Source organism: Choloepus didactylus, chromosome 18 (genome assembly GCF_015220235.1).
Source record: "Choloepus didactylus isolate mChoDid1 chromosome 18, mChoDid1.pri, whole genome shotgun sequence".
NCBI lineage: Eukaryota > Metazoa > Chordata > Mammalia > Pilosa > Megalonychidae > Choloepus > Choloepus didactylus.
This window is the reverse complement of record NC_051324.1, coordinates 56,956,380-56,983,259: the sequence shown is the minus strand read 5'-3', so window position 1 is coordinate 56,983,259 and position 26,880 is coordinate 56,956,380. Positions and strand designations below refer to the sequence as shown.

The window sequence follows — 26,880 nt, the reverse complement described above, 5'->3', positions numbered from 1 at the left end:
TTTTTTGGATTTTGTTTTGTTTTGTTTTGTTTTTTAATGCTATGTATTGGGCATAGAAAACTGGGAGGTTGCATCATTACAAAATTTCCAGCCAAACTAATATAAATTGGCTTTTAGGTCATTGCCCTAAAGAAAAGGGAGTTTAGATTCCACAAAGCACTTGACTATTCAACTGCTACAGGCCCTAGAATTATGGGCATAGAACATGAGCTTTGAAAAGGACTTTGGAAATTATTTAATCCATTTCCTCCCCATATTTCTACCCCATTTAGCAGACAATGACACTAAAAGCTTGGAGGGGATCATTGTTGACCTGTGGTCACATGGTTAGGCAGTGCGGATTAGGAAGAGCACAGCATTTGGAATCTCAGGACCAGGACACCGCTACTCACTAGCTCTGGACCTTGCGCAATTTACCTGATCTCTTAGTGCCTTAGTTTCCCATCAGAAAGTAAGGCTTCTTTTTACGAGATTGTTAGAAAAGATGCTTTGTAAACTGTAAAGCAGTATGCAAACAGTATATTCACTAATTATATTTATTCATGATAATAATAGTGGCAGAATATGTGGGATTGGTAGTGTGATAGGAAATGTTTAGCAACCAGCTCTCAGGGGGCAAGGATCAGGTGTGTATGTGTACACATATTCAAGTTTATTATATATTTTACTGATATAAATGACATATAGTACACAAATATCAAAAAATATTGAAATATACAATGCTCTCAGTTGAATGCTTTTGTTGATTTTTCCCAAATTTGTATCCATAGTCAACCTATGGTTGCAGCACAACCATCATTTGATAAATGGTATTGTATCCCAGTTTGCTCTTTTCCCAATAATTTTGTCATCATTAAATCTGATATGTGATCTACTGTTAAGCAATTTCTCACCCTCATACAAATTACATTCATTAAACTGAAATCTCTTTTAGCTTTAGCATTAAATCAAACCATGATTGGTAATGTTTGCCAGTTTCCAGGGTGTATACACTCTCACCATAGCCAATTCAAACTACCAATGGGGCAAGACTGAACGCAGAGCTAGAAAGAGATGCACAATAGCACATCATTATGTGACATTTCCAGCACATGGACACAATAAACATGAATAACTTCAGGAGCATAGATAATGGTAAAATGTAGTTAATTGGGAATTAATGAGATTTGAGTATTTTTAAACCTTCGTTTTAAATATAATTTATTTAAGTGTTATTTAATTGTTAATAATGGCTGGGTTTAAAATGGGTTCACAAAATTTCTGAAAATTTAACAATCAGTTCTCATGGGCCAGTGCAAGCTGGCTCTTGCACCCCACTGCGTGAGAGACTCCAGCAAAGCAACTACACTGTCAACTAATATTAAGTAAAATGGAAATTTTTATTATCTATGAGAACTTGTAAATTTTTCTGTACATTCAAATTCCTGGACACCAACCTGTCATTTTCCTTTGTATTCCTTTACTATCCCCAGAACAGCCCTTGTACTTTTGAAAGTACAAAAGAAGATAATTGCTCTGCTCTAAAGAATTACAGGCCCTTGGTTTTCTCCGTATTTATTTCCTGTGTTTTTGTTTTTTTTTTCTTATTGGGAGGATGAGGGATTGCTTCTTTAACTTAAATAGGAGGAATGTGTAATTTACTGAAATCACATGTTACATCAGTGAACTGCGTTCAAGAGAAATATGTAAACTGTACCTGACAGGAGAAATGCTTATTATGGCAGCTTTGGTTTTCTTTGCTAGGACAGTTAGTTCTGCTTCCTTCTGTATGCAAGAGATTTAGTGACACTTGGATCATTTAGGTATCTTCCACATCTCACAGGCTAGTGTCAGCAGCATAGTTTCCCACCTAAAGTTTGAGCTGACACAACTTCTTGTTTCAGATTGTCTCCTACCTACTTGATCTTCCAGAAAAAGATGAAGAGGAAGTGGAGCGAGCACAGATCAACAGCTTTGACAGTCTCTGGGGAGAGACAGGTACTTGTGTGGACATGGTTGCTCTCTTCTCTCATGAGCTTGGTGCATTTTGAGGACTCTCTATTCTCAAGCCCTGCTTTTCTTCCTCTGGCATGCTTTTGGCAGTCTTCTGAATTATGGCTTTGATACTGGAGACCAATTCAGCCAAAGTAAAAAGTCAGGCAATTCCCCTCTTTCAATTTTTCTTTCCCCTTTTGATTCTCCGTACGATTAGCACTGGAGTCTTCTTTCCAACAAAACTTTTCTCCCCTCTTGTTTCCAAATGTTTTAAAAGACTGAAAATTTCCTGACAATAGGCCAAACCAGAGCAGAAAATAATTTTGGCCTTTTCTCTTTTTTTATTGGATCTTTGTAACGGGAAATATTTCTCCCATTAAAATAATTCTTTCCACCTATATATGGCTCTAAACCATGAAGTTAATTTTTTTTCCACACCTCTGGCTTAGCCGAGTATTATCATGTTAGAATGGTATCTGACACAATTATACCGACACATCATGAATAAAGTTGCAGAATGGGGGTATACCCTGGCACACCCAGCCCAAGCAATTCCTCTTGGTCTGTAGCAAAGCAATTTCTATATTGCTCTGGTCCATGCGACACAAACAGAAGCCTCTTCCTTGTGGCTCCTGCAGGAAATGATTGTTGTCTTTCCCCCAAGGCAAAACTGGAGCATCTGGAGAAACAGTATCTTTGATGTGTTTTTATGAAACCCAGGCAATGAAAACTATAGTCACCACAGACGTGTCATATTTTCCAGGAGAAGCAGCCCAATATAGAAATGGCCAATTTAGGGATAATATTTTACTAAACAAGAAGAGTATGCATTTTGGTTAGGATCTGATTGTTAAAAAATAAGAGAAGACACTTGAACTCATTTAAAATTTATAATGACCTAATGAATTGTGATGTTTTCTTCCATAGCAAAATCTTATATAAGTTTCATGGCTTCTTTGACATCATGTAGAATGGTCCAAAGCTCAGGAATTTGCTTCTCAAACAGTCTCTCCCTCTGTAATAGCCAAAGGGAACAGATGCCAGGCAGCTGCAGCTTAAGAGCCCATGACAGATTAAAGGAAAATGCGCAGCTGGAAGCAGCTGCCGTGTGTGTGATCGCACCCTGAGGGAAGCCAGAGGACAGGCTGGGGGAAGGGGCGTATCAGGACATCGGCAGTTCTGGAGTGCGTTTATGTGACCCTCAGCTGCAAAGGGACATGTCAGTTTACCCCTCCTCTCAGCAGAACATGCCCCAACACAGCGTTGTTGTACCTCCCAAAAGACCCTAGTTGCCAAGGCCATGGGCAGATAACTGCTGAAGAGAGGAAGGAAAAAAATTACAAGTGACTGTTTAATTTGAATTTCACTTGCTTCCCTGATTAAATTCCAACATTTGCAAGCTGGAATATTGCCTGCAGCTGCCATGTATTATCATTTTCTCATTTATCTCTGGGGTAGATGGCCACAATAAAGGAAGAACCCGCTACCTGTCACATCAGTTTTCCAAGTCAATTTGGAAAAAGAAATCCCCTATATTCTTTCTTTCAAATGAACGTTTACCATCCCCTGTAATCCTCATCTCTTCTTTTAAAAAATTAAACTTTTTTTGAGGTCCCCTGGTTAAATAAAACAAATGCATGTTTTTCAAAAATGGACTTAGTAGGTTTATCTCCAAATTTTTCTTTCTACTTTTGAAATGGTACTCAGAGGATGAAATAGGGAATCACAGAATCTCCACTGTGTCAGATCATAAACAATGGACACTAGCACAAAATTTAAAATATTTAAATTTCTTCCTGCAATGCTCCTTATGCTCACTATAGCTTTTTTTAAAATCTGTGACTCCACTATTTTATATTCAGAAGAAAAAAGTCTTTATTACACATTGAACAATTCTGACTCCCATATGAAAATGGTTGCAAATGTACTAATAACTTCTGTTGCAACTAATGAAGAAAAAAGAGAACTGGTACAAAACTCTTAGGACTGCAGTTTCTGACTTTCATTCTCTAGGTTTGAGGGCCAGTAGAGAGGTTGGCCACAAGTAGTTCCTAGCTAATACTAAAAACCACCGTATCTCTGCAAAGGCCCTTCTCTCCGGGTTTTGCCCATGCGTGGACAAGTAGAAGGTTTGTAGCTAGGAAGAGGTACCGAAACAGAGGCAGGCCAAAAGCAGAGAAGACAGTCTGGGTAAAAATAATGAAACCAAGTGAGTTCGATCAAAGGTGATTTTTCATTCGATTTATTATTAGTATCTCCATATATTGTAAGCTTATTTAAATGTTTTGTCCATTATTTTTCTTTAAAAATGTTCTTTAAAGGAGAAAGCAACTAAAATCATTCTTGGAGTCCAAGTATCAGTTATATTAATCACACAGATACACTGCCAGAGGATAAGAACCACCTAACCTCAGTCTTTGTGCTCTCTTCTTAGCCCTGACAGCTGCAGCCGGAAGGGGCAAACTGGACGTATGCCGTCTGCTCTTGGAACAAGGGGCGGCAGTAGCCCAGCCAAACCGCCGAGGGGCAGTGCCCTTATTCAGCACTGTTCGCCAAGGCCACTGGCAGGTAAGCAGGACAGCTACTTCCAGCCCCTCAGGTAGGGGTGAGTTCTAGTTGGGAAATTCTGATGCAGAGAGCAAAAAAAAATCACAAAGTTGGAGTTATTGTAAACGCCCAGTATTCATCAGGTTGGAGAACTTGGGCCTTTGATGTTAATCTGGTTAGAGAATATGACAAAAGTTAACTGTTCAAAATCATCAATATGATCTAGATTTTATAGAAAGATTAGCTACTTTTGTCCTGGTTATGGAATGGCCTCCTTCTCACATTTCACAGTGTCCACAGCTTCTCTGGAAGGTTTATTTTTCAACAAATCCCTGTTTACCATTTACTTGCAGGTGTTTCAGACTTGCTAAAAGAAAGTACACTGTATGCAAATTCTAGTTATATGAACTTCCGGATGTTTGGGTTCTAAATAAATGTGAATTTATACACTTAGGATGGAAAAGAAAGCATTCTGACAATAGTCTTTGGAAGTATTTGAATAGAAAAAGGCTCTAGAACCAAACAGTGCTAAAAAGTTTTCAGATGCATTTTATTTTATTCAGTTCAGTCTTACTGCAAGCAGGTTGGCATCCCCTAGAGTTCATTAAAATGCCACTGATATAGGAAGTTACTTGTGTTGGAGCTTCCATTCTGGGATTGCTTAGCCTACATCTTGGCCTTTGTTATCTCATATTCTTTTTTGCTTAGTGGCTGAGTTGGACATTCAGAGTTGACTCCTTTTCCTATGGCTGTCCCTAAGAGAGACAGAGATTAAATCACGTAGTACTGGGACTCTGTGGACATTTACAGGGGATTCTCGCAGTGAGAAGCTACATGTAGAGGAGTAGGAATAGTTCAAAGTGTGGAGGGCGGCATGCATGTGTCTTTTCAGCAGCCCTTCTTGGGCTAATGTGTCCTAATTCTTTGCACTTACAGATCGTTGATCTTTTACTCACCCATGGAGCTGACGTCAACATGGCAGACAAGCAGGGCCGTACTCCTCTGATGATGGCCGCTTCTGAAGGCCATCTAGACACTGTGGACTTTCTCCTTGCCCAAGGTCAGTCCTGGGATGCCAGAGCTGGGTGGTCAAGCCCATGATAAAGCCACTAAATTTATGATGGATTCCAGGAGATATTAGGAAAAAATATGGATTCAGTGGTTAGAATATGAAAGGCCATCTCCTCTCCTCTTACATACAGCATAACCTTACTAATGTTGACATTTGCTATTTCCTTATGACTTGAGGGGTTTTGGAATTCTAATCTAATTAACATATTCCAAACTCTAATCAGAAATCTCCAAAACTTTGATTTTTTTGTGCATACTCAATAAATGCCCATCTTCCAGGGATTGTATTTGGGCCTTGATTTTCTCAATTCTTTTTTGTAAGCCTGCACAATTAACATTTTTCTTGTATCCCAAAGAGGCAAATGGAGATAAGATCATTGTTGGCAGTGGGACCCTATTTGAGGAATTAGGATATGATTATCCTGTTATTGCAGTATAATCCTTTTGAAATTTACCAACATCCACAAATTCCTGGTGAATGGCAAACAGCTTATATAAGGTTGTGGTCACAGCACCATCAAAAAGCCTTCCAGGCTCCTGTTGATTGCTATAACCTCATTCACCCGTGCAAGACACAGATGGGGATGGCGGACCTCTGTAGTAGGAAGATCTCAAGTAGCCAGTGACTCCACAGTACCATCTAGTGGAGCCTGGGCATTGACTTGAAGCAGGAGGTAGTGTGGTTATGACTAAAGCCTTATGGACTCCATTCCGGTTAGCCTCCTCTGTTAGTAAACTGGACCTAAGCATCTGTAATTATACCCACAAGTGCACACACTTTCCATCAAGGAAACCAGCCTCTTAAAGAGGCAGGAACAGCAGAGGGTAGTTGAATTAGACTAGGTTTTTTCTCACATTTCAAACTGTGACTCAGAGATTTATTGGACATTTAGCTATATCTTCCAAAAACTGACTCTCAAGGCTGAGTCAAAATCAGATTGCTTCTTCCTGGAATACAGAGTGGCTCTTACTTCCCCAGTACAAGTTACTAAACAAGACAGGGCTAGCTTTGTGACATCCATTCTCACTTCTACTAAGTAACAGGGCAGGGTCCGGGGTTCTCAGGATAAGATGCGGCAGAAAACAGCCGTGGCAGGAGTTAATGTTCCAGAACAACATAAGTCCACTGGAGAAGGCAGGACCTCTTTAGCCACTGATAAATTTTATATAGCTGACAGTAGCTGCCACCTGTCAACCAAAGTACGTTAGGCCCAGATTCCAAAGCTATGTTCACCCTTAGCACTGAAGACATGCAGGTCTTTGGACTGTTTCTTTTTTTCACAATTAAATGAGAGGCTTTCACTAAGTCACCAAATTCTAGAAACATTTATTTAGCCTACATTATTTTCAGCACACTATGCTAAGAGCTATGAGTACTTTTTAAATTTACAAACTATAATCTGTGTCTTCAAAAGGTCCACAATCTGGCAAGGAAGGGCTGAAACAAAGACAGATACTATCTTAAAAAAACAGAAAATCCTGAGTGTCCTGATAAAGGTATTTTAGTTAGAATAGGACACACTTTGAAATCTGAATAGGAAAGCCAAGGAAGTAATGTGAATGAAAGGTCAAGGAAGAGGAACAGTACAGAACAGGTCTGGGGAAATGCCACCTGTCCCGTGTACACATAGGAGTATTGGGGAAAAAAACTGGAAATGTATGTGGAAAGAAATTGAGAAAGAACAGGTTAAAAGAGTTTGAATTTAACTCTGAAGGCAGTGGGAAGCTTTTAAAGATTTTTGGAAAAGGAATTGATGGCAGAGTTGTGGGTTTGGTTTTGTTTTGTTTTGTTTTGTTTTTTTAAAGTCACTCTGGCAGGAGTGTGAATAGTAGATTTGGTGATGGAATTAGAGAGATTAGTTAGGAAGCCACTGTAATAGAATAGATGAGAGGTAATGAGGCCCTAATCCTGAATCAGTAGCTGTCAGAAAAGAAACAAAAGGGCCAAGAACAGAAATATTTTGAATATAAAGACTGATTAGGTAGGAAATAAGAAGGATAAAAGAGTTGATTATAACTCCCAAGTTTTAAGATGGATGTTTGGGAGACTCGTGATTCCGTTAATTGCATGGGAAAGAGAAGAAGGAAGAGGGAGATTACAAACTGAATTTCGAAAGTAGTGACCATATTATGGGTTATTTCATATGGGTGTCACTTTTTAATTTCTTAAATTCCAACTTTCCTTATCTTTGGGAAATCAATTTATCTGTAATATATATCCAAAATTTTCCTGTCCTTCTGCTTTCCTACCACTGGAGGCTTTGTCCAGGGAATTTACAGATGTTGCATCTGAGAAACCTCCTTGTATTCTGTCTCATATTTACATTCAGTCCATGTTAGAGTCAATGTTTTAATTGCAAACTATGCCATTTTGAAAAGATAACCCGGCACATAAATAGCTCTCATCAGGGTTAGAGGTATGGTACCTTACAGCCCCTCATACTGCTGGGGGAAGCCAGAAAGTCTGGTTATCTAACCTGTAGGGAGATAAAGGTGATACATTTAGGCCAGACAACTGCTGAGGAGACCCTGGGCCTGACTGTGGTGAATCTAAGCTTGAGCTGATAACTGAATCTGTCCAGCTGAAAAGCAGCCTGGAAAGTGTGTCCCATGTGTAGTAAGTTGACCTCTATTTTATCTAATGAGTATGACATACCAACTATGTGAGAAGAATTGTCTTAGGTAATCTTAAGAACTAGCAAGGAAATGATGGGCTCCTTGCCATCTCAGAGCTTACATTACCTAAGAAGCAAATGTATATTGAACATTAAAGTTATTACAAAACTAACTGCATGTCAGGTATGCTTGATCTTTACAGATGGAAATAGAAATGTTGAAAAAAAGCAGATGAGGAATATAAAAGAGGTGGAGGTGGGGTTATTGAAGAAGACTGATTAGTTTAAGTAAGCTCTGAATTTCCTTTGTGGCCTGTGCTCAGTCTTCTCCCATGAGTCCATTTCCTCCTCTTTCTAGCAAGGAGGAAGCAGCCTCTTCCTTAGTACATGATAAATATGTACCAAGGTCCTCTCAAGGAGTGTGTACTATTATAAATGAAAAACTTCCACTCTCTTCAGAAAGTCTTCATTGAGAATTTATCACATGCAAGTGAAATGCATAAGAGTTACTAGCAGAATAAAGTGACATATATTAAGTGGATTCAAGATGACCTAACAGTAAGCTGGTGAGAAGCTTCTTAGAGCAGGGTGATTTGAGATGGTTCCTAGAGAATAGGTAGAAGTGAGACAAGCCATGGGGAAAGAAAAGTTATTCCACTCATGGGAGCAACATAACCAAAGTGAGGATACAGAAATATTTACTGTAGATTCTGGATACAGTGAGACATCAGTGTGGCCAAAGTAGAGGATTATCAACAGGGAGTAATGAAATTTGAGGATAAAGAATAAGCTTTGGTATAGATTGTGGGATTTGAATACCCAGTAAAACAACTGGAGTCTATTCTATTAGCTGCTTCCAGCATCAGTCTTAAAATGGAAATAGTCCAGAAGCAAAAGGCATTCTTTGGCTAGTGCACACACTTCAGTACTAGCTTTCCCTTCTGCTGTGAATTTTCCTCAGCCCTGTCTTATCACTTCCTTTTATAGGTGCCTCCATTGCTCTCATGGACAAAGAGGGATTGACAGCCCTCAGCTGGGCTTGTTTGAAGGGTCATCTCCCAGTAGTACGCTCTCTGGTGGATAATGGAGCTGCTACAGACCATGCTGACAAGAATGGCCGCACCCCACTGGATCTGGCAGCTTTCTATGGTGATGCTGAGGTGGTGAGTGCCTTTAAACAAGCCTCAGGATGATAGGAATAGGCAAGGCTCCCCAGCCATATTATCTTAGGTGAGAGTAGAGTGGTGTTTGATGATTCCTGATACAAAGTTTGGGGGCAGGAATATTCAGAACACCATTAAAGACCAAGAATATGTCTATGGTCTGACATACCATGACTGCACAGCCTGGTTCAGACCAGCAGTCAAGTAAAGGGCAAACAGCATCCAGATCCTTCAGTGGAGTCTGCTGAGCCACAGCCCCTGTGTTAACTGATCTACTTGGTCCGTGTCCTAGGTCCAGTTCCTGGTGGATCATGGGGCCATGATCGAGCATGTTGACTACAGCGGAATGCGCCCTCTGGATAGGGCAGTGGGGTGCCGGAACACTTCTGTTGTTGTCACCCTTCTGAAGAAAGGAGCCAAGATAGGTAGGAAAAAGGAAGAAGGTATTGGCCATCTGTGCCCAGGGGCCAGACTGGTCCAGTGGCCTGGCTGCCCTGGGTGTTTGGTGTGAGTGTATATAGTTTTCTCTATGCCCTGACCCAAGTATTGTCCCTGTGAAAGAAAGGCTCTTGACCCAGAGAAAGCCACCATGTGTCCAAAATCACATGGCTGTCTACCATGCCCCAGTAGTGAGGAGGCCTGCTCCAACCTGAAGCACATCTTAGTGCTGATGCCTCTGTACCAGCCCCCACCCTGGATCCTTGCACTGCATGAGCCTTTGCTTTCCCTTGCTCTGTATGTGCTTCCAACACTCAAGTCCCTTCTGCTGCTGTCCCAGCTCTTCCCCCATCCCACAGGACCTGTAGAGAAGGGTTGGCTTGATATGCTGGCTTTTTTGCTGCCTGCCTCTCACTGCTGCTTTTTCCTTCTTTTTTTTTTTTTTTTTTTTTTTTCACCTTCAATCCATTTTTTTTCCCCTCTCCTACAACTTTTTGTTTTCTCCTTTCTTTGAAGGTTGTCAGACGTTACCGAGTCGCCCACGAGGTATATTTCACCGCTGTCAGCATCAGGCGTGGTCTGATGGCTTGGTCAGCTTTGCCTTCTCCTCTTTGATTTAGCCTGCATGAGTTCCCTACACCTCTAATCTTTTAATTTACTTGCACACTTAAAAGAAGATTTTTTTAATGACTGTTGTAGAGAATAACTTGAACTTTTGATAACTAACCCTTTAAAGCTTAGTTGGTTAATAATTCAGGCACCTGTAAACTAATCAATTTAACCTTTTCTTTCCCTTTTTGGGTAAAGTAGCCTTCAATAATGTTAATTTGTTTCACATCTGTTTGGCATTTGAACTCTGCTCAAAGTGAATCCCAGGGAGTCCTAGTTGGTACTTATAAATTAAGGGAAACTAAAGTCTCTAACGGGTTTCCTTTTTGTGAAGTTCATATTTTAAAATTAAGGACTAAACAGCTGGGGGGGGGAGGTTGAGTCCCAGTTTCTAGAATAAAGTACCCTTTTTGGATTTTTAAAATCTTATGGTGATATTTAATGTAAACTCCTCCCAGTTTCCCTATTTAAAAATAACTGCAAAGTAAGCTTTTGCCTGCCCAAATGGAGCATGGAGGCTTTGCTGCCCTCCTGTGGTGTAAGCTCAGACAGTTCAGATATTCTTATTTTAAGGTGAATACAAATTCAGTGCGGCTTCTTGGCAGTGGGAGTCACTAAGGTACTCCCATGGTCTAAAGATGAGGAAATTATTGTGGAGCAAGTTGTTCTCCTCAGCAGAAAATTTCCCCAGGATGTTTTTTTTTCACCTAGCTTCCTACCACCCTTACATTGTATGAGTTTTTTACCCATCATGCATCCTGTACACTACAGGTCCAGCCACATGGGCGATGGCCACCTCCAAGCCAGACATCATGATCATCCTGTTGAGCAAAGCTGATGGAAGAGGGGGGACATGTTTTATAAGGTGAGGGGAGGGAACAACAAAGTTTCCACGAAAAACAGCCACTGACTGATTTTCCTCCGTGTAGAATCTACCAAAGTCTGACAGTTCTTACCCTTGGTTGTAGAGCAAAGAGAGAATACCATTCCTCAGTGTGTGGTGGGCTCATAATCTGGGGGTCTTGGGTCTTGCCTTCCTAATAAGAGAGCAAGAGTAACCTACACATGCTTGCAGCTGATCAACATTAGGACTTGGTTTTACCTGGTCACCAATGGGTGGTGACATAGATTTTATGTGGAATATACTAAGTAGGATCTGGATACTCATGAGACAAAATAAACTTAAAAACTATATAGTACAGATATTTCCAATCTATAATAAAGAGACATTGGCTTTAATATTTAATGTATACATAGACTTAAAAGTCTGTAGTAATAGTTTGTCAGTATCCCTGAGTAAAGGTAAGGAAACCGAGGTACATAGCAATTATAAGATTTTCTTGAAGTCACTTATGAATGATTATATATATATTATAGATATATAGAGAGAGAGAGAGAGGGAGAGAGAGAGAGGGAAAGAGAGGGAGAGAGAGAGAAAGGGAGGGAGTCATTTGTACTCACAATTCAAGCTGAAGGCTCCGTGCCCTATAGAAGTCCCTTAAGAACATTCTACATCAAAAAGTCATCTTACTGTGTTAAGATTAGCTGGATCTTCTCCTGAGGGTGAATATAAATCCAACACAGCTTGTTGGCAGTGTATGTCACTCAGGCCTAAAAGATGAGGAAATGATTGTGAAGTTTCTTGTTCCTCCTTGTATCAGGCATATACAGAGTTCCTGGGAGCGGGTTTCTATTTCCTGAGTACCCTTTGAGTGAGAGTCATGGAAATCTAGTATCCTTAGGCTTTCAGGAAGCTTGAGCCCTAACCCAACCATGATTTCATGTAACTTCAGAGAAGATCCTTATTCTTTCAGGTTGCCATATTTATGTCAGAATGGCATGGCTCTCAAGAATCTAAGCCCTGGTTATAATATAACTCTGGTTTTCTAAATCAAGGAGTCCTATCTCCTAATGAGAGTAGGCACAGCTCCTACTGTTACCACCCAGAATTCTACCTTGGAAGACTCCAAATCTCTCCTTAGTGAAAGGTACTAAGGGGAAAATAAAAGATTAGGCTCTTTGGTGGAGTTGCAACTATATAGAAGGAGTAGAGCTGATAAGGTCAGTTAAGGGGTGAGAGTTGCCTCCTACATCTTTCTAGGCTTAGCTTATAAATTTTCAGACACAAAATGTAAGAAAAGTTCAAGGCCTGTGGTCAAGTCCCCATGTTGGTCATAGATTTATTACTTCATATGGGAAAATCCATCCTACAAAGTCAGATGGAATCACAAATTCCAAGCTTCACTTATTACCTACTAGCCCACCCCATGCCTTTTCCAAAAATAAGGGGAAACCTGACCAACAAAATTTTAGGGAAGTTTAGGAAAGTAGCAGCTAGACTGTTCTAGCTTCCACATCCTTTGTGAGGAAGGAAATGACTTCCTTCTAGAGGGCTGGCAATGTGTCAAATAAATGAGAAAAGAGAATTCTCCGAACAAACCAGAAATTAAGGAAATGCTTGGGACTGGGAAATGAGCTTTGTCCCGGGGAGATCAGTTCAAAGCAAAGCTCCCTTGAGATCACCAAGGTTCAAGCCCTGGGAATCCAGCTGGAAAACCTGGGGTCCCGGTCTTTCCTTAGCCATGCCTTCATTTTCTCTGGCTTCTATCTTTGGTATCCCCTTTCAACCTTACCTTTCCTATATCTTGGGGAATCCCCTTCAACCACAACCTTTCCTGGTAGGTGAGTTTCCTACAGAAAAGACTGGACCCTTATGCTCTCAGTATCAGGGCCAAATCTACTCCCCAGGCTGCTGTTGGGAGGGCTGACCCGTAGTAATAACTGCTGAAAGGAGGAAGGGGTGGTGGGGGTCAAACTCCTCAGCTGCTCACAGACCAATGATGTGTTTGCCATCCTGTACTCTCATTAGAAAGGTAAAGTAAAGGAAGCTGCCCAGCGCTACCAGTACGCTCTGAAGAAATTCCCTAGAGAAGGGTTTGGGTGAAGACTTGAAAAACCTTCCGGGAACTAAGGTGTCTCTCCTCCTCAACCTCTCTCGATGTCGCAGGAAAATGAATGTAAGTCGCTCTCATACCAACTCTTTTCTGTAACCCTGGATGTGGACAGTCTGTGTCACTCATTAGCTTTTATCAGACCCCTGAAATCCATCTGCCCCATCTGGAACTTGGTTGTCCTTCACAGAGCACTGACATTTGCAATTTGAGAGAATCAAGTCTAAGTACATCTGTACTTCAAACCATAAAAAAAAGTTAATGCTGTAAGCATTTTATAGCTTTTGAATTTTCATAATTCCACTGAAAGTGATTAGAATGTCACCATCCTCCCCTTTTTTACCCCAAGGTCAGTTTCTGTCTTTGGAAAATAGGAGCATAATGGTCACTATAATTCCAGCTGCAATTAGATAGGAATTTTAACCATTCCCTTCCTTTCTAGTAGACTCTCTAGTCACCTTAAAGAAGGGCTAGAAGAAGGCTCAGGTCCATGGACTTCAGGTTTAATTTCTAAAGCAAATCTTGAATTTTTTACCTTTTCCTCATCGTTTTCTTCCAGCATGCCATGTTCCTTCTTGTCTCAGACGGAATCTTGGTCTGTCTGGTCCTTTATTACCTCCCAAGTAGTCCATTGGTCCTTGCCTGCCTTGCAGAATCTGTTTCTGGTGCCCTCAGCCACTAGTGCCGGACACACAGACACTCACCAGGGCCAGTAAATCTTGTCAGATTCTGGGACTAGCTAAATCATGTCTAGGAATCTCTGACATCCCTAACTTGAGGTCTCACAGTTCCTCAGGAGATAGAAATAATCCATATCAGATAGGAATGTTGGTCAATAAAGAGCCTCAGCTGTACTCAATGGCAAGGGATATATGCTGTTAATTCCAGAAAGATTGTTGTGTTGTATATGACCTTCATAGTCATCCGTCTAAAACCTGGCAATGAAAAGGGCAATGAAAAGGGCCCTGTAGAGACTTGACTGTTGCACAAGACACGATTACAACCCTGAGAAGCAGTGTTTGCCTTGGTGCAGAGAGACTGGATTCTCCTTGAAACAGAAGAGATTGCACCAGGGTGTCCTGTGGCAACCAGCCAGTGAGAATGAGATTAAGCTTGAGGCTGCTGTCAGTCTGCTGACTTCTTTTTTAATCCTAAAAATAATCCATTTCTTACAAACACCCGTTAATTTGCACAGAAGTTATGGATTGTCCCAAAAGAAAAAAATAAAAGGATAAGATTGGAAACAGGGGTAGGGGATGAGAAAATGACCCTTATAAAATGGGAGTGCTTTTCTCTAGCTCCATAATTGTTCAGAAAGTTAATCACCTCCCATAGACCAACACTGTGCTAAGCACCAGAAATCTGGCTTCATCTGCAGAAAATGGCTTTGTTAATTTTTTTTCTTTTTACCTACACACCAGGGCCTTTGTTCTGCCTAAGTCTTTTGTTTCTGCCTTAGGAACCATGAGTGTTACCAGCGGTTACTGTGCTGTACTGGGGCTTTGGCACTAAAAGAGGGAAAAATCCTTCCGCTTCAGCCTTAGTATTTAAGGGTCTCCAGTCATGGACCTTGCTTAGTCAGCTTTGTTCCGGGGGTTTTCGGAGGTGAGGACAGATAGCTCTGAGACCAAGTTTCTTCCAGAGAGCCTTAGTAGTCAAGAGATGATGGGACAGCACAGGAACTTCCCATCAGAGCCAGGACCCCAACTGCTTCTCTCATTTATTTTATTTTAAATGTTTCTAAAGTAAGGAACTACTTAAGAGGAAGGAAGAGACCAGAGAAGCCTTTGTGAACTAGAAAGGAAACTACCATTTATTAAGCATCTGCTCTGTGCCAGGGACTAGGTGTGGTGCTTTTTAAGGGCTTTTTCCTCATTTAATCCTATCTGCAAAGAAGGTGAAGATGAAAAACATACTCTAAGGAGTTACAAAGCTGCCAGAGATTTGAACCTGTCTGCCTGACATTCCTACTCTATCTAGTCCTCCAGTTAGTGCAAACTCTCCTTACACAAAACCCTGTCCTTCTGGCTTTGATGGGACATGTTCTCAGTGCCACAGGAAGGTGTGAGGAAAGGAGCGTCCACGTGAAATACGTGCCTTTGCCTCGTACATGCACATGTAACAACTTCAGCCTTCCCAACTTCAGAGCTTCATTGTAAAGGGTTGACACTTAACTTTTGGGCCAGAAAGATTTTGTGAGAAAGTCAGAAAGAGGACCAATTAAAAGTGTTTTAATACTCTGGGGCAGATAAATTCCAATGAGTAGTTGCAGGGCCACACAGGCAAAGACAGAAGGATCTTTCAGTCTGTGGGCCACATGGCTAGAGCCATGTCAGGCATGTCAGAAATCCCAAGTGTTTCATCCATAAATGTCAAAGAAATGTACATATAATTTGTTTATTTCCCAAGTTGTCTATTTTTCCTATCTCGTCAATGACTCATTTGCACACCTATTGTAATGACAGGATTTGGAATGGCGGAGAATTTGCTTCTAAGGCCTTGGAGCTGAAACCGAATCTTATGAAGCTTACTATGCAAGAGCAAGGGCAAACGCAGCAGCAGGTGAGGAGAGAGAGAGAGAGAGGGTGAAAAGCAAGAGGTCTCCTCTCTGAAAATCTGGCCAAGGCCGATGTAGGACACCCTGGAGTATATGTGCCCAAATGTCTCTGTTCCTGACAGCTCTTAGGGCCGAGGCTTGGGGACGGCTCACACACCACAGTACTCAGATTAAGATTGGCAAAGCTTCTGGGCTGTGGGGACCAAGAGCATTTACCTGGGGATAAAAATGCTTTCTCATTGTTGGAGAATGGTACCTTCTTCCAAGAAGCTTCTGCCATATCTTGATCACTTTTCAACCCCCAAAGTCAGATATAAAGGTATACTGGTGACTTAAAGAAGAAATCACTTAAGCAAAACATCTACCAATCCTTTTAGGGGGAAAAGTAGGGTGGGTCACTTACATCATAGGCTTCTTCCCTTTTCCTAGAGGCATTTGAAGGAATCTTGGGTGATTTAAGCCTTCCCTTTGAGGCTCTTCTCAGGTCTGGTAGCATCAAACTCCTCACATTCCCCCACCACCACCATCACCACCCCCACAAACACAGAGACAGGAGGCCTTGCTGCCAGGACTAAGAGGGCCTAGGAGAGGCTATTCCTCATGCCCATCTGCTGCAGTTTGGCCACTGGCAGGAAAAGCTCCAGACGACCTGTAACCTGCAATCAGTGATCCTCGGACCCAGAATTTCCTACCCTGGATAACGTGTCACTATGCTTGATATCTCCTGCCCAGTGCCCCCAGCCCTCTCTTAAAATGGATGGGAAAGAACGTGCTCAGGTTCACGGCCTCTGACAAGGGGGAGATTTGGTCTTGAAAATCAAACCCAGGTTGAGTCTAGTGATGATGGTGGCAGTGATATTCATCCTAACTAGCTGGGGTAACACAGTTCTTACAAAGCTCAACTCTCATTCTTTTTCCCTCCAGATTGTTCTTGCCCAAAAGGCAATTGCCCCTTTCCTGGCCGTATTAATAGAGAGGATGGGAATCTCTCTGACAGTTCATTCTTCAGTCGCAAACTAGAATTTCCTTGGGGGTCAGCTCAGCTTCTAGACCTGTGTTGCCTCATCAGCAAGCCTGAATACCTGCCCAGCTTTGATGAGCAGAATGGAGAATCCCAGTGCTGTGGGGCTGAGGAGTAGAAAAGGGAGGACAGGATTCTAGCTAGGATGGAACAGGCATGAAATTTGGGAGCCAAAAATACTGAGAATATAAATAAAAAATACTGCTGGATCACAAGATTTTTAAATATTGTAGTTAACCGTTTGTTCCTAAGCTACTTGACAGTGACCCTGTAATGACAACCCCACCCGTCCCTCTTAATTGCCTGGAGTGCATTTGCACACTAAGAGAATCTTCCTGAAGGGCCTGACGGACCGGCACAATGGGGATATTCTCCGCTAATCCCAGAGAGGCCAGAAGGAAGATGGAGGCTGAACAGGCTAGAGAATCATTCTGGACTCTTCTAGAATGGCAGCCCACGTGTTTCCTTCCTTCACGTCAAACCAACCAAACCCCCAGACAACCCAAACAGATGCCACCGCAGGTCCTCTGAAATAGTGACCATGTTCTCATTCTTGGTGATTCCTGTTGCTTCAGAATAACTCCAGTTCCTGTGTTTACATTTTGTCAAGCAGACAGTTTACAGCAGCCTTCGAGGACCTGAATGAGGCCATCAAGCTATGTCCAAACAACCGTGAGATCCAGAGACTTCTGATGAGAGTGGAGGAAGAGTGTCGACAAATGCAACCGCAAGCCCGCAGCAGCCGCAGCCACAGCCTCAGCAGCAGTGGTCCAGAAGAAACAGAAACCTGAATCACAGCATGAAAGATATATACTCTGTACAAGATATTTTTGAGGAGGAGTACCTGGAACAGGATGTTGAAAATGTTTCCATTGGCCTCCAGACTGAGGCTCGGCCCAGTCAGGGGCTCCCAGTAATCCAGAGCCCACCTTCTTCTCCAGCCCATCGGGATTCAGCCTACATCTCTAGCTCACCTCTTGGCTCTCATCAGGTTTTTGACTTCCGGTCCAGTAGTTCAGTAGGTTCTCCCACTAGGCAGAGCTATCAGTCCACCTCACCTGCTCTTTCTCCAACTCACCAGAACTCTCATTACAGGCCTAGTCCACCACATACTTCCCCAGCTCACCAGAGTGGATCTTACCGGTTTAGCCCTCCGCCTGTGGGAGGGCAGAACAAAGAATACCCAAGCCCTCCCCCTTCCCCTCTCCGTAGAGGCCCTCAGTATCGGGCCAGCCCTCCAGCTGAAAGCATGAGTGTCTATAGATCCCAGTCTGGTTCACCTGTGCGATATCAGCAAGAAACAAATGTAAGTCAGCTTCCTGTAGACCAAAAATCTCCATTATCCAAAATGGCTCAGCGCCCTACCAGATGCCCTCAGCTTCCCGTAGCAGTTCCCCAGCAAGGGCTCAGACTACAACCTGCCAAGGCACAGATTGTGAGAAGCAACCCAGCCCAGCTCAGCAGTTCATTCAAGCACTGTCATCCCACAGGGGCCTATGGCCAAGTAGCTCATTCAATGGCTAGTAAATACCAGTCTTCACAAGGAGATATAGGGAGTAAGTCAAGCCGGTTAGTTTATCAGGGATCAATTGGGGGAATTGTAGGAGATGGGAGACCTGTGCAACATGTCCAAGCCAAGCCTGAGTGCAAGGTGCCATCTGTCAGCATGGAGGATTGGACCAAAGAAGATCTTCCACAGCGACCTTCCTCAGCATATCGAGGTGGCATGAGATACAGCCAGACACCACAGATTGGACGTAGCCAATCAGCATCTTATTATCCAGTCTGTCACTCAAAACTAGATCTGGAGCGTTCCTCCAGTCAACTAGGTTCCCCCGATGTGTCACATTTAATCAGAAGACCTATCGGTATCAACCCTAATGAAATCAAACCCCACCCACCAACTCCCAGGCCATTACTGCACTCCCAAAGTGTAGGCCTTCGCTTCTCTCCATCTAGCAATAGTATCTCATCCACTTCCAACCTAACTCCTACCTTCCGGCCATCTTCCTCAATCCAGCAGATGGAGATCCCACTAAAACCGGCATATGATAGATCATGTGATGAGCTGTCACCAGTGTCTCCCACTCAGGGAGGTTATCCTAGTGAGCCCACCCGTTCCAGGACCACACCATTCATGGGGATCATAGATAAAACAGCCCGGACTCAACAGCACCCCCACCTTCACCAGCAGAATCGGACCTGGGCAGTATCATCAGTGGATACCGTTATCAGTCCCACATCTCCAGGAAACCTGCCCCAACCTGAGTCCTTTAGTCCACCGTCATCCATCAGCAACATTGCCTTTTATAACAAAACCAACAATGCACAGAATGGCCATTTGCTGGAGGACGATTATTACAGCCCCCATGGGGTGCTGGCTAATGGGTCCCGTGGAGACCTCTTGGAGAGAGTCAGCCAGGCCTCCTCCTATCCCGATGTGAAGGTGGCTCGGACCCTACCTGTGGCTCAGGCATACCAGGACAACCTGTACAGGCAGTTGTCCCGGGACTCTCGACAAGGGCAGACATCCCCTATCAAACCAAAGAGACCATTTGTGGAATCTAATGTTTAAAAGACGTTTGTTGGAGTGAGGCCCGGATGTTTTCACTGCACATTTTCAGGCTTGATTTCCACATTTGAGGTAGCTCTCTGGCTTAATTTCTCATGTAGTTTCTGTGTGGTGTTCAGAGGTGGCAGCCCACATGCTGAAATCCTTTGCATGCAGTTGACTGGGTAGCCTCCAGAGAGCCAGGACTTCAGTTTCTCTTGTCTGTGCCCCAGCCACATGCTCTCTCCTCTCTTCAGATGCCAACAAGGGGGTCTTCTTGCGGTGTGCTTTAACCCAGGGAGATCAGACACACTGGTCAGCTTTCTCCAGGAGACAATCGTTTTCACTCATGTCCTTGCTGTGTAAATGTCTTTCTCCCTTAAAAAGAAAAAAAAAATAAGGCGTTCTTGTTGTTTTCTTCTAGGAACTGTAGACAGAGCACGAGCCCCTTGCCTTTACATTCTTATCCAGTGTTCTCCAGATAGCCAGCCCAGTGCATTCCTGTGCCAGTGATCTCCACCCCTGGACTAGCAGCTCCCTGCAGTCCTCAGGTCTCAATGGTGGTTTAGGTTATTGCTCGTCTTCATGTGGGGATCAAAAGATAGAAAAGAGAGAGAGAGAGAGAGAATGAGTGTTAAACTGGAAGGAGAAAATACAATTGGTTGAAATGTTACTCCATTGATTTCCCAAGAGGTATTTTAGAAACATTTAGAAAACAGCCAGCCCTTTAAATATTTCAGTCAGCCAAAGATACCGGATAGTAATTATGGATATTTTTAAAGAATTCCCTGAGAGTTATTCTCTAGGTTTTTAGCCAACAAGGAACCACTAAAAGCTACTGGTTTTCTAGGAAGATTGTTCTGGATTCTTAATGAAAGACTGTAGAAAATCTTTATCTTGGCAAAATCTGCTTTTGAGGTCCTTTTTTGATATATCAGTTGATATATCATCATATTCCACCAAAAGCAAACTCTTCCTGAAGGTTGGCTGGTGCAGTGATCCTGTTAGTTGGGTCTTCACCTAGAGCCAGATTTTGCTCTAGTGGCCCTCTTTTTAAAAACCTGTATGGTCTAGTGAAGAATTGATTCTTTGAGAAGCAAATTGGATTCTCTTGGAACCATAAGACTGATTCCCAGAATTTCCCCCAGGTCATTGCCGAACTTACCAGTCATGGTCTAAATTCCATTTCCGAATCTATATTTCTTCATTATCTATTATTACAGGAATTGTGTCTTTTTTTCCTCTTCTAGGAGAGTTTGTTGAGGGGGGAGGAAGTAATATATGAAAACCAGACATAGCAAAAAGCATTTCAGGATGAAGAAGGACCACTTTCAGCCCTGTTTTTGAGTCCTGGGTGACGGCACATGAGATAGACAACAGGTTTTCTGATCTAGTCACTCTACACATTTTCTATTCCTTATGGCCATTTGCTACCCTTATCTTTGAGTCACTGCAGCCAGCATTAGATGGATGGCAAGAAACTGAAACCAAAGCCTCAGCACAGGCCTGGTACTAATTGCACATCAACTCTTAAAACTAAACAAAGGAGAATTTGTTCTCTGTTGTTAGGGATCATTCTACTCTTGTTGTAAAGGTCTCCAGGAAGGGCAGTTTTTTGAATAAAAATCCAGATGTGGCTGGACCTGTTTGTAATAGTTAAGTACCTCTGAAAAGATCCCTAAGACATGGGGAACGTGCAGCTGAGATGAGAAACATTTCCAATTTAGATTCTCTCAAATAGATGAACCCCTCTGGCCCCAAGCCTGGAAAAGGCCAGGGCTTGTCTCTTTGTACTGGAAAAAGTGTGCTGACTCAAGCTCCAGACTCCGTGTTCTCTCTCTCTCGCCGTGGAGATGAAAGGAACAGCTATAGAACTAGCCTGTAGCCAGGAGCCCAGCAGCCTCTCAGCTCTCCTCTGGGACAGGGTTCAACGCTGTTGATCTCCTTTCCTCTTATCCCTTTAACCACCTTCTGTCACTGAAGAGCTGCTATATTTTGAAGAATTTCTCAGTGTCCTTAGAAAAGTGCCCCTGCTCATTTGGAACACCCCACATCCCACCTGCACCCACCTGTATTGGTAGGTGAACAATTCAGTACTTTTGCAAATATACCACTGATATCACTCCTCCCAGGAGATCTTTTTCAGTTTTCTAGGACACATAGGAGATTTAGGGTCTATGCCTTATTGGGCAAAACATCTGAAATGTCAACAGTCAAAATGCATTTCTTTTTTAGCCATTGTAGAAAGGAGTGAAATGTCACTACTGGGCGCCAGTTGTTTTTGAGTAGAAAATACCAGCTGGACCCTTATTTGGGCAGGAGATGAAGTTTTTCCTTGTAAGTAGACTGCCTGTGCCCTGTTTTGCTACTTCACTGCCATGGGATGATCTTAGTACTGTATTTTAGAGATGTCCCCCTTCTCCAGCAACTCTTGTGAATCAATGTTCGACTCCAGGTGGGGAGAAATTTTTCAAATGAAACTGGTAAGTTCCACTCACCCAATTCACATCACATGGAAATGGAGACAGTGGTGACAAACCTCAGCTTATAGGTTTCTCACCAAATTGTATGTTCTCTTTGCCCAGAATTCTCACACTACTGGGTTTCCATCACATCATGTCTATAAATGGGTGCACTTTACTGTTTGAATTTGTAACTCTGATAAATACTGGATATTTAAGTGTGAGTAATGTCTTCATTAGAAAATAGCAGAACCACTCTTGTCTTTTAGTGTATTTTTCAAGGAAAAAAAAAGAGGGAAAAAGGAAAGAAATCAAGCAGTGGATCACAACATTTATAGCACAAGAAATAACTGTTGTATATAAGCATCAAAAAGATTAAGAATTTTTAAATACAAAAAAAAAATTTGCAGTGATTTTAAAGTGCTTTTCCAGCAATTTTCTTAGGGACTCCTGAGACATGGTTACTTTATTTACTGGATCAGTAAGGCACATAAATAACAATTAAAAATCAATATTTATTTACAAAGTAAAGGGAAAACCTGTGTAACATGAGAATTTGGCATGGACAAAATGGAGACCATTTTGTATCTGCTGTTGTATCTTGTCCGGGTTGCAGACGTGCACTATTAAAGTCCCAAGTTAATAGAGCACAAACCCTTCTTGTTCCTCTCCCATGTGCCCCTCTTTTTAGATGTGTTTAACTTAAACTTGATGGCTCAGGAAAATTCCACTAATTAGAATCATGTACAGTACCCCAGGTTGTTGTCCAGATATACAAGTTTGCTATTTAGTTAAGCCTGGATTATTAAACAGTTTTCCTAAATTATTGTAAACAGAACAGCTTAGAGAAAGGTATTCTCAGTCCTTATATTGTATAATAGTTTATGAAACCCTCTCTAAATATTGGTATTTTTATATTCCAGAGATGTACCCAATAGAAAAATTAATCAATATATAATTTAATATCCATAAGTATTTTCCCTTAGAGTTTAGTCATGCCCAGTGGGATGTCTGGACATCAGCTGTGCTTCACCATACTTTACCACTAGGTGTCACTGTGGCTGGGTACCAGGCTTGTCTTGTAGCAAAGAATGGCAACATCTCTGGAGAAGCCGCTCCCAGGGCAGCAGGCAGGCCCATAGACGCAGAGGGCTCAGGAAGAAAAGGACAAAGGCCTGGAAGGGTCCTCACTCGTCTGTGCCAGTTGTGGCAAGACAAGCTCTTTGAGCACTACCTGCTTTGGGCCTTGAGCCAGGCAGAGGCTGGGAGACGGTGGAAAAGAACTCCCATGCTCTGGTGGATGGATGGATGGGAGCCCTTTCTTTCCCCATGAGCACTCCTCCTGTCAGTTCCTCTCAGCCTCCAACTTTTATAACCCCAGAGGTGTCACAGTTGGGTGGTTTGAGACAAAGAAAGTTATTTTTCTACTACAGCAATGCCTTGGACAAAACCAGTTGCTCACTGAATCTTTGCCACAAAATGGAACAGGTGCCCCAAGTGGGCAGGATGTGCCCACCCCTGTGCCCAGTCTCCTGTCGAGGTTCCTAGTGCTCAGCAGCCTCGCTCATGCTGCCTGTCTATTCTTGCGCTGCCCACTTCTCAAGAAGCCAAACTGCACAGGCAGCCTGCTGCTGCTTCCACAGCGAGGGCGGTGCTGCCCCACGTTGCATGCTCGTTGGGAGGTGTGGCTTTTCCTCCTTTTCCTCTAGGAATTCCAGACTGATCATCTACCATGACTAACAACATTGAACAAAGGGCTTAGGGGTAAGAGCTACCTACAAAAGACGTGTCATGGAAACTTTCACCATGCAATGCCTTGAACTCAGCTCTGGCTGCTCCCAAGAAAAGATGGCTGGCTGGGGGCTGGACACAAGCACAATGGGGATGGTGGAGCCACTGTGCAGAGCTACTTGAATAATCACTGGGTCTACATCAACTCCTTTTATAATACAGACCACTCAAGGGCTGACGTATTGGTAACCTTCATTTCGGTGTCCAATGCCTCACAGCAGCTGAACCACCCTGAGATGCTTGTGGCCACATGATGACCAAAGTCAGAGCTTTGAAAGTACCAAATGAATGCATAATTGGACACCAAAAATCAAGTGTTACTTTCATGTTTCCTCACCCATGTTATCTCATTTCTTCCTGCTGACTCTCTTGTGATATCTACACTAAGCTGACCTGTCAGGTTTTTGTTGGATGCATAGAGTTGCAGGCTGACATCGCTCTCATTTTTCAGTTAGACCTACTCTATGGAAAGGAAGCAGTCTAGCTGCTTTGTTTTTGTAGCACTTGCTGGCTGAATTCTTCTTTTGCAAATCACTAACCAGAAAATCTGGTTAGGGGGACTCAACTCAATCCCTTCAGTCCCCCAGACCAGAGAGAGTTAATTCTGGAAAATTTCAGTACTTGAATGTACCTGCCTTATTGTGTACCAATTTACTAGAAAAAAAATTAGAAATGCCGGCTTCAGATCTCCACTTCATTCACAGGTTACTTTGGAAATCCTGTAAATTACACTTCCTGTTCTGTTTGTTTTCTTGTTATTTTTTTCCTTCGGCTGATTCCTGCTTAGTGGGGCCAGTTCCTTGTCAGGCTCAGGGCAGGTGCCATTCTCAGGCATGGCCTCCTTTCCATTCTAGCACAGCATCTTTGTCTCTGTTCTGTCTCCTCCAAATCCAAGATGATTTTAATTAGTGCAAACATGTACAGTCTACAATTAAAGAGTGATTTGTACTAATATGATTTTGATTCTTCCTCCTCTTTGCTGTCCTTTCAAGACACTTGCTGGAAAAAGCTTTAATGCACTTAGTTTTCCTTTAGATTTTCTATAACTCAGATGTAAAGGACTTTCTCTGTACAGTATATTATTCAATGCATGTTTGTTCTCTATCCTGATATATTGAACACCACACAGTTGTGAACTTGTGCAGTGGGGATGTCCCACATCCAAGAGAGGCATCTAGCCCCCTGTGTATAAGGAAAGACTTTTTCCTTTGCTGTATTTGCTTGAGCAGTTTTATTGTCTGTATATGTGAGCTGTGTGAGATAGATGTGAAAAGTTCAAATGAATGCATTTTCCTGCCCCATGTATACAGATTGTCATCTGTACAATGAACTGTATGTATGAAAGCAAATGTACTTATTTATAAATGGTTAACACTTGGAAAAACATGGCCTTGGTGGTGCTTTCCTCCTTCAATGGTAATACCTCTCCAGGAAGCTGAATCTCAAGGTCACCCTCTCTGAGGCCTGCCATGCTGAGGAAGCCTCTTCCCAGGCAGGTTAAGGCTAAGGCTGGATAATTTGGCTGGTCTGTTGTGGGACATTCAGAGTCACACCTTCATGCATGTATTCATGCAGTAGTCGTCAGATACCTCCTTGGGGTTGGACACTGTGATGGGTGCTCAAGAGAGCTGTGGGTGAGGAAGGACACGGTCCTAAGCTCCTATCACTGAAGGCTCACTGCATCACAGAAAGGGAGGCTTTCTCTTCAGTGGAAGTTTTTTTCTTCAGCCATACCAAGAGAGCTCTGCAGTCTTCTTGTTTCATTCGATGGCTGAAGCCACCTTACCAAAAATTCAAGGCTGAAGTGGCTGCCAGTTAGCTGAGCAGGGTAGGTGGGAAACAGCCTCGGCTGTAGATCCAAAGGCTAACTTGGTCAAAGCCAGAGGCCCACCACTGCTTCCAGCATCTTTATTTTTCCCTCAGAAACCTAATTGGGCCTTCCAGTCCTCATGACATGAGAGCTAGATAGCTGAGTTGCGAATGTAGAGATGCAGGTTCCCTGAAACTGGCTAGAGACTCAATACCTTAAAAAAAAAAAAAAAAAAAATAGTACAGGGCCCTGCAGCCTTTCCTGTCTAGTGCTACCTCTTTGTCTACTTCAGGGACCAGCAAGGAAGGCGACCACTTCCTCTGGACATCAGATTTTGCCAAACAAACATTCCTCCTCTGTAACTACATCCATTTCCCCAAACAACCAAGGGCTAGGGAAGCAGGAAAATGCCAGGGCATACACTGTCACCCCAGCCTGGACGCCAGAATTGACTTCAAAGAGAAGAGGGAGGGCTGGAAGGAACCACGTGCTCAGCTGAAAAACCATTCCGTGGCTGTTCCAGTTCATCAAAGATGGATAAATGATTGGCCAAAATCTGTCTTTTTGCTTTAAAGATTCCTCGGACATTTGGAAGAAAGAATGGTAATGATTTCTAAAATGCTAATTCTTAAAAGGAATTTGCCCTGAAACTGAATAAAAAGCCACCAGAATAGAAGCAAGCAACGAACTCCACAAAAGTCTTTGTCGATTTTCAGAATCAGACTATCTTCCCCTTCTGATTTTCATTTCTTAACAGGCCCCTTTTAGTAATTCTTTTGAGTCAGATGCACCACCCGGCATATATGCACTTGGTGAGCCAGGCGCCCCTTCCATAGGCTGGGTAAGGGTAGGCAGAAACCAGTGAGAGGAAATATGTCATCCTCTTTCAACTTCAAAAACAAGCTGGAGCCTCCCTATGGTTGTGCCTAGGAGCCTCCTCCCGAGTGCCTCTTTGTTGCTCAGATGTGGCCCTGTCTCTCTAGCTAAGCCAACTTGAAAGGTGGGATCGCTGCCCTCCCCCCTACGTGGGATCAGACACCCAGAGGAGTGAATCTCCCTGGCAACGTGGAATATGACTCCCGGGGAGGAATGTGGACCCGGCATCGTGGGACGGAGAACATCTTCTTGACCAAAAGGGGGATGTGAAAGGAAATGAAATAAGCTTCAGTGGCAGAGAGAATCCAAAACGAGCCGAGAGGTCACTCTGGTGGGCACTCTTACGCACACTTTAGACAACCCTTTTTAGGTTCTAAAGAATTGGGGTAGCTGGTGGTGGATACCTGAAACTATCAAACTACAACCCAGAACCCATGAATCTCG

The 26,880-nt window shown here is 42.8% G+C and overlaps 1 protein-coding gene across 1 annotated transcript in view; it reads left to right on the top strand.

Moving 5' to 3' along the window:
* Positions 1-25,749, top strand: part of TANC2 (tetratricopeptide repeat, ankyrin repeat and coiled-coil containing 2) — a 553,793-nt gene extending 528,044 nt beyond the window's left edge. Inside the window, 18 exon segments of the mRNA XM_037807876.1 lie at positions 1,884-1,977; positions 4,409-4,542; positions 5,458-5,581; positions 9,195-9,370; positions 9,663-9,795; positions 11,189-11,253; positions 11,256-11,282; positions 13,287-13,355; positions 13,357-13,438; positions 13,834-13,848; positions 15,851-15,880; positions 15,883-15,922; positions 17,551-17,675; positions 17,678-18,393; positions 18,395-18,425; positions 18,428-18,594; positions 18,597-18,623; positions 18,625-25,749. Coding sequence (XP_037663804.1) covers positions 1,884-1,977; positions 4,409-4,542; positions 5,458-5,581; positions 9,195-9,370; positions 9,663-9,795; positions 11,189-11,253; positions 11,256-11,282; positions 13,287-13,355; positions 13,357-13,438; positions 13,834-13,848; positions 15,851-15,880; positions 15,883-15,922; positions 17,551-17,675; positions 17,678-18,393; positions 18,395-18,425; positions 18,428-18,594; positions 18,597-18,623; positions 18,625-19,521 — 2,952 coding nt within the window. The 3' untranslated portion in view covers positions 19,522-25,749.
* The last annotated feature ends 1,131 nt before the right edge of the window (positions 25,750-26,880 follow it).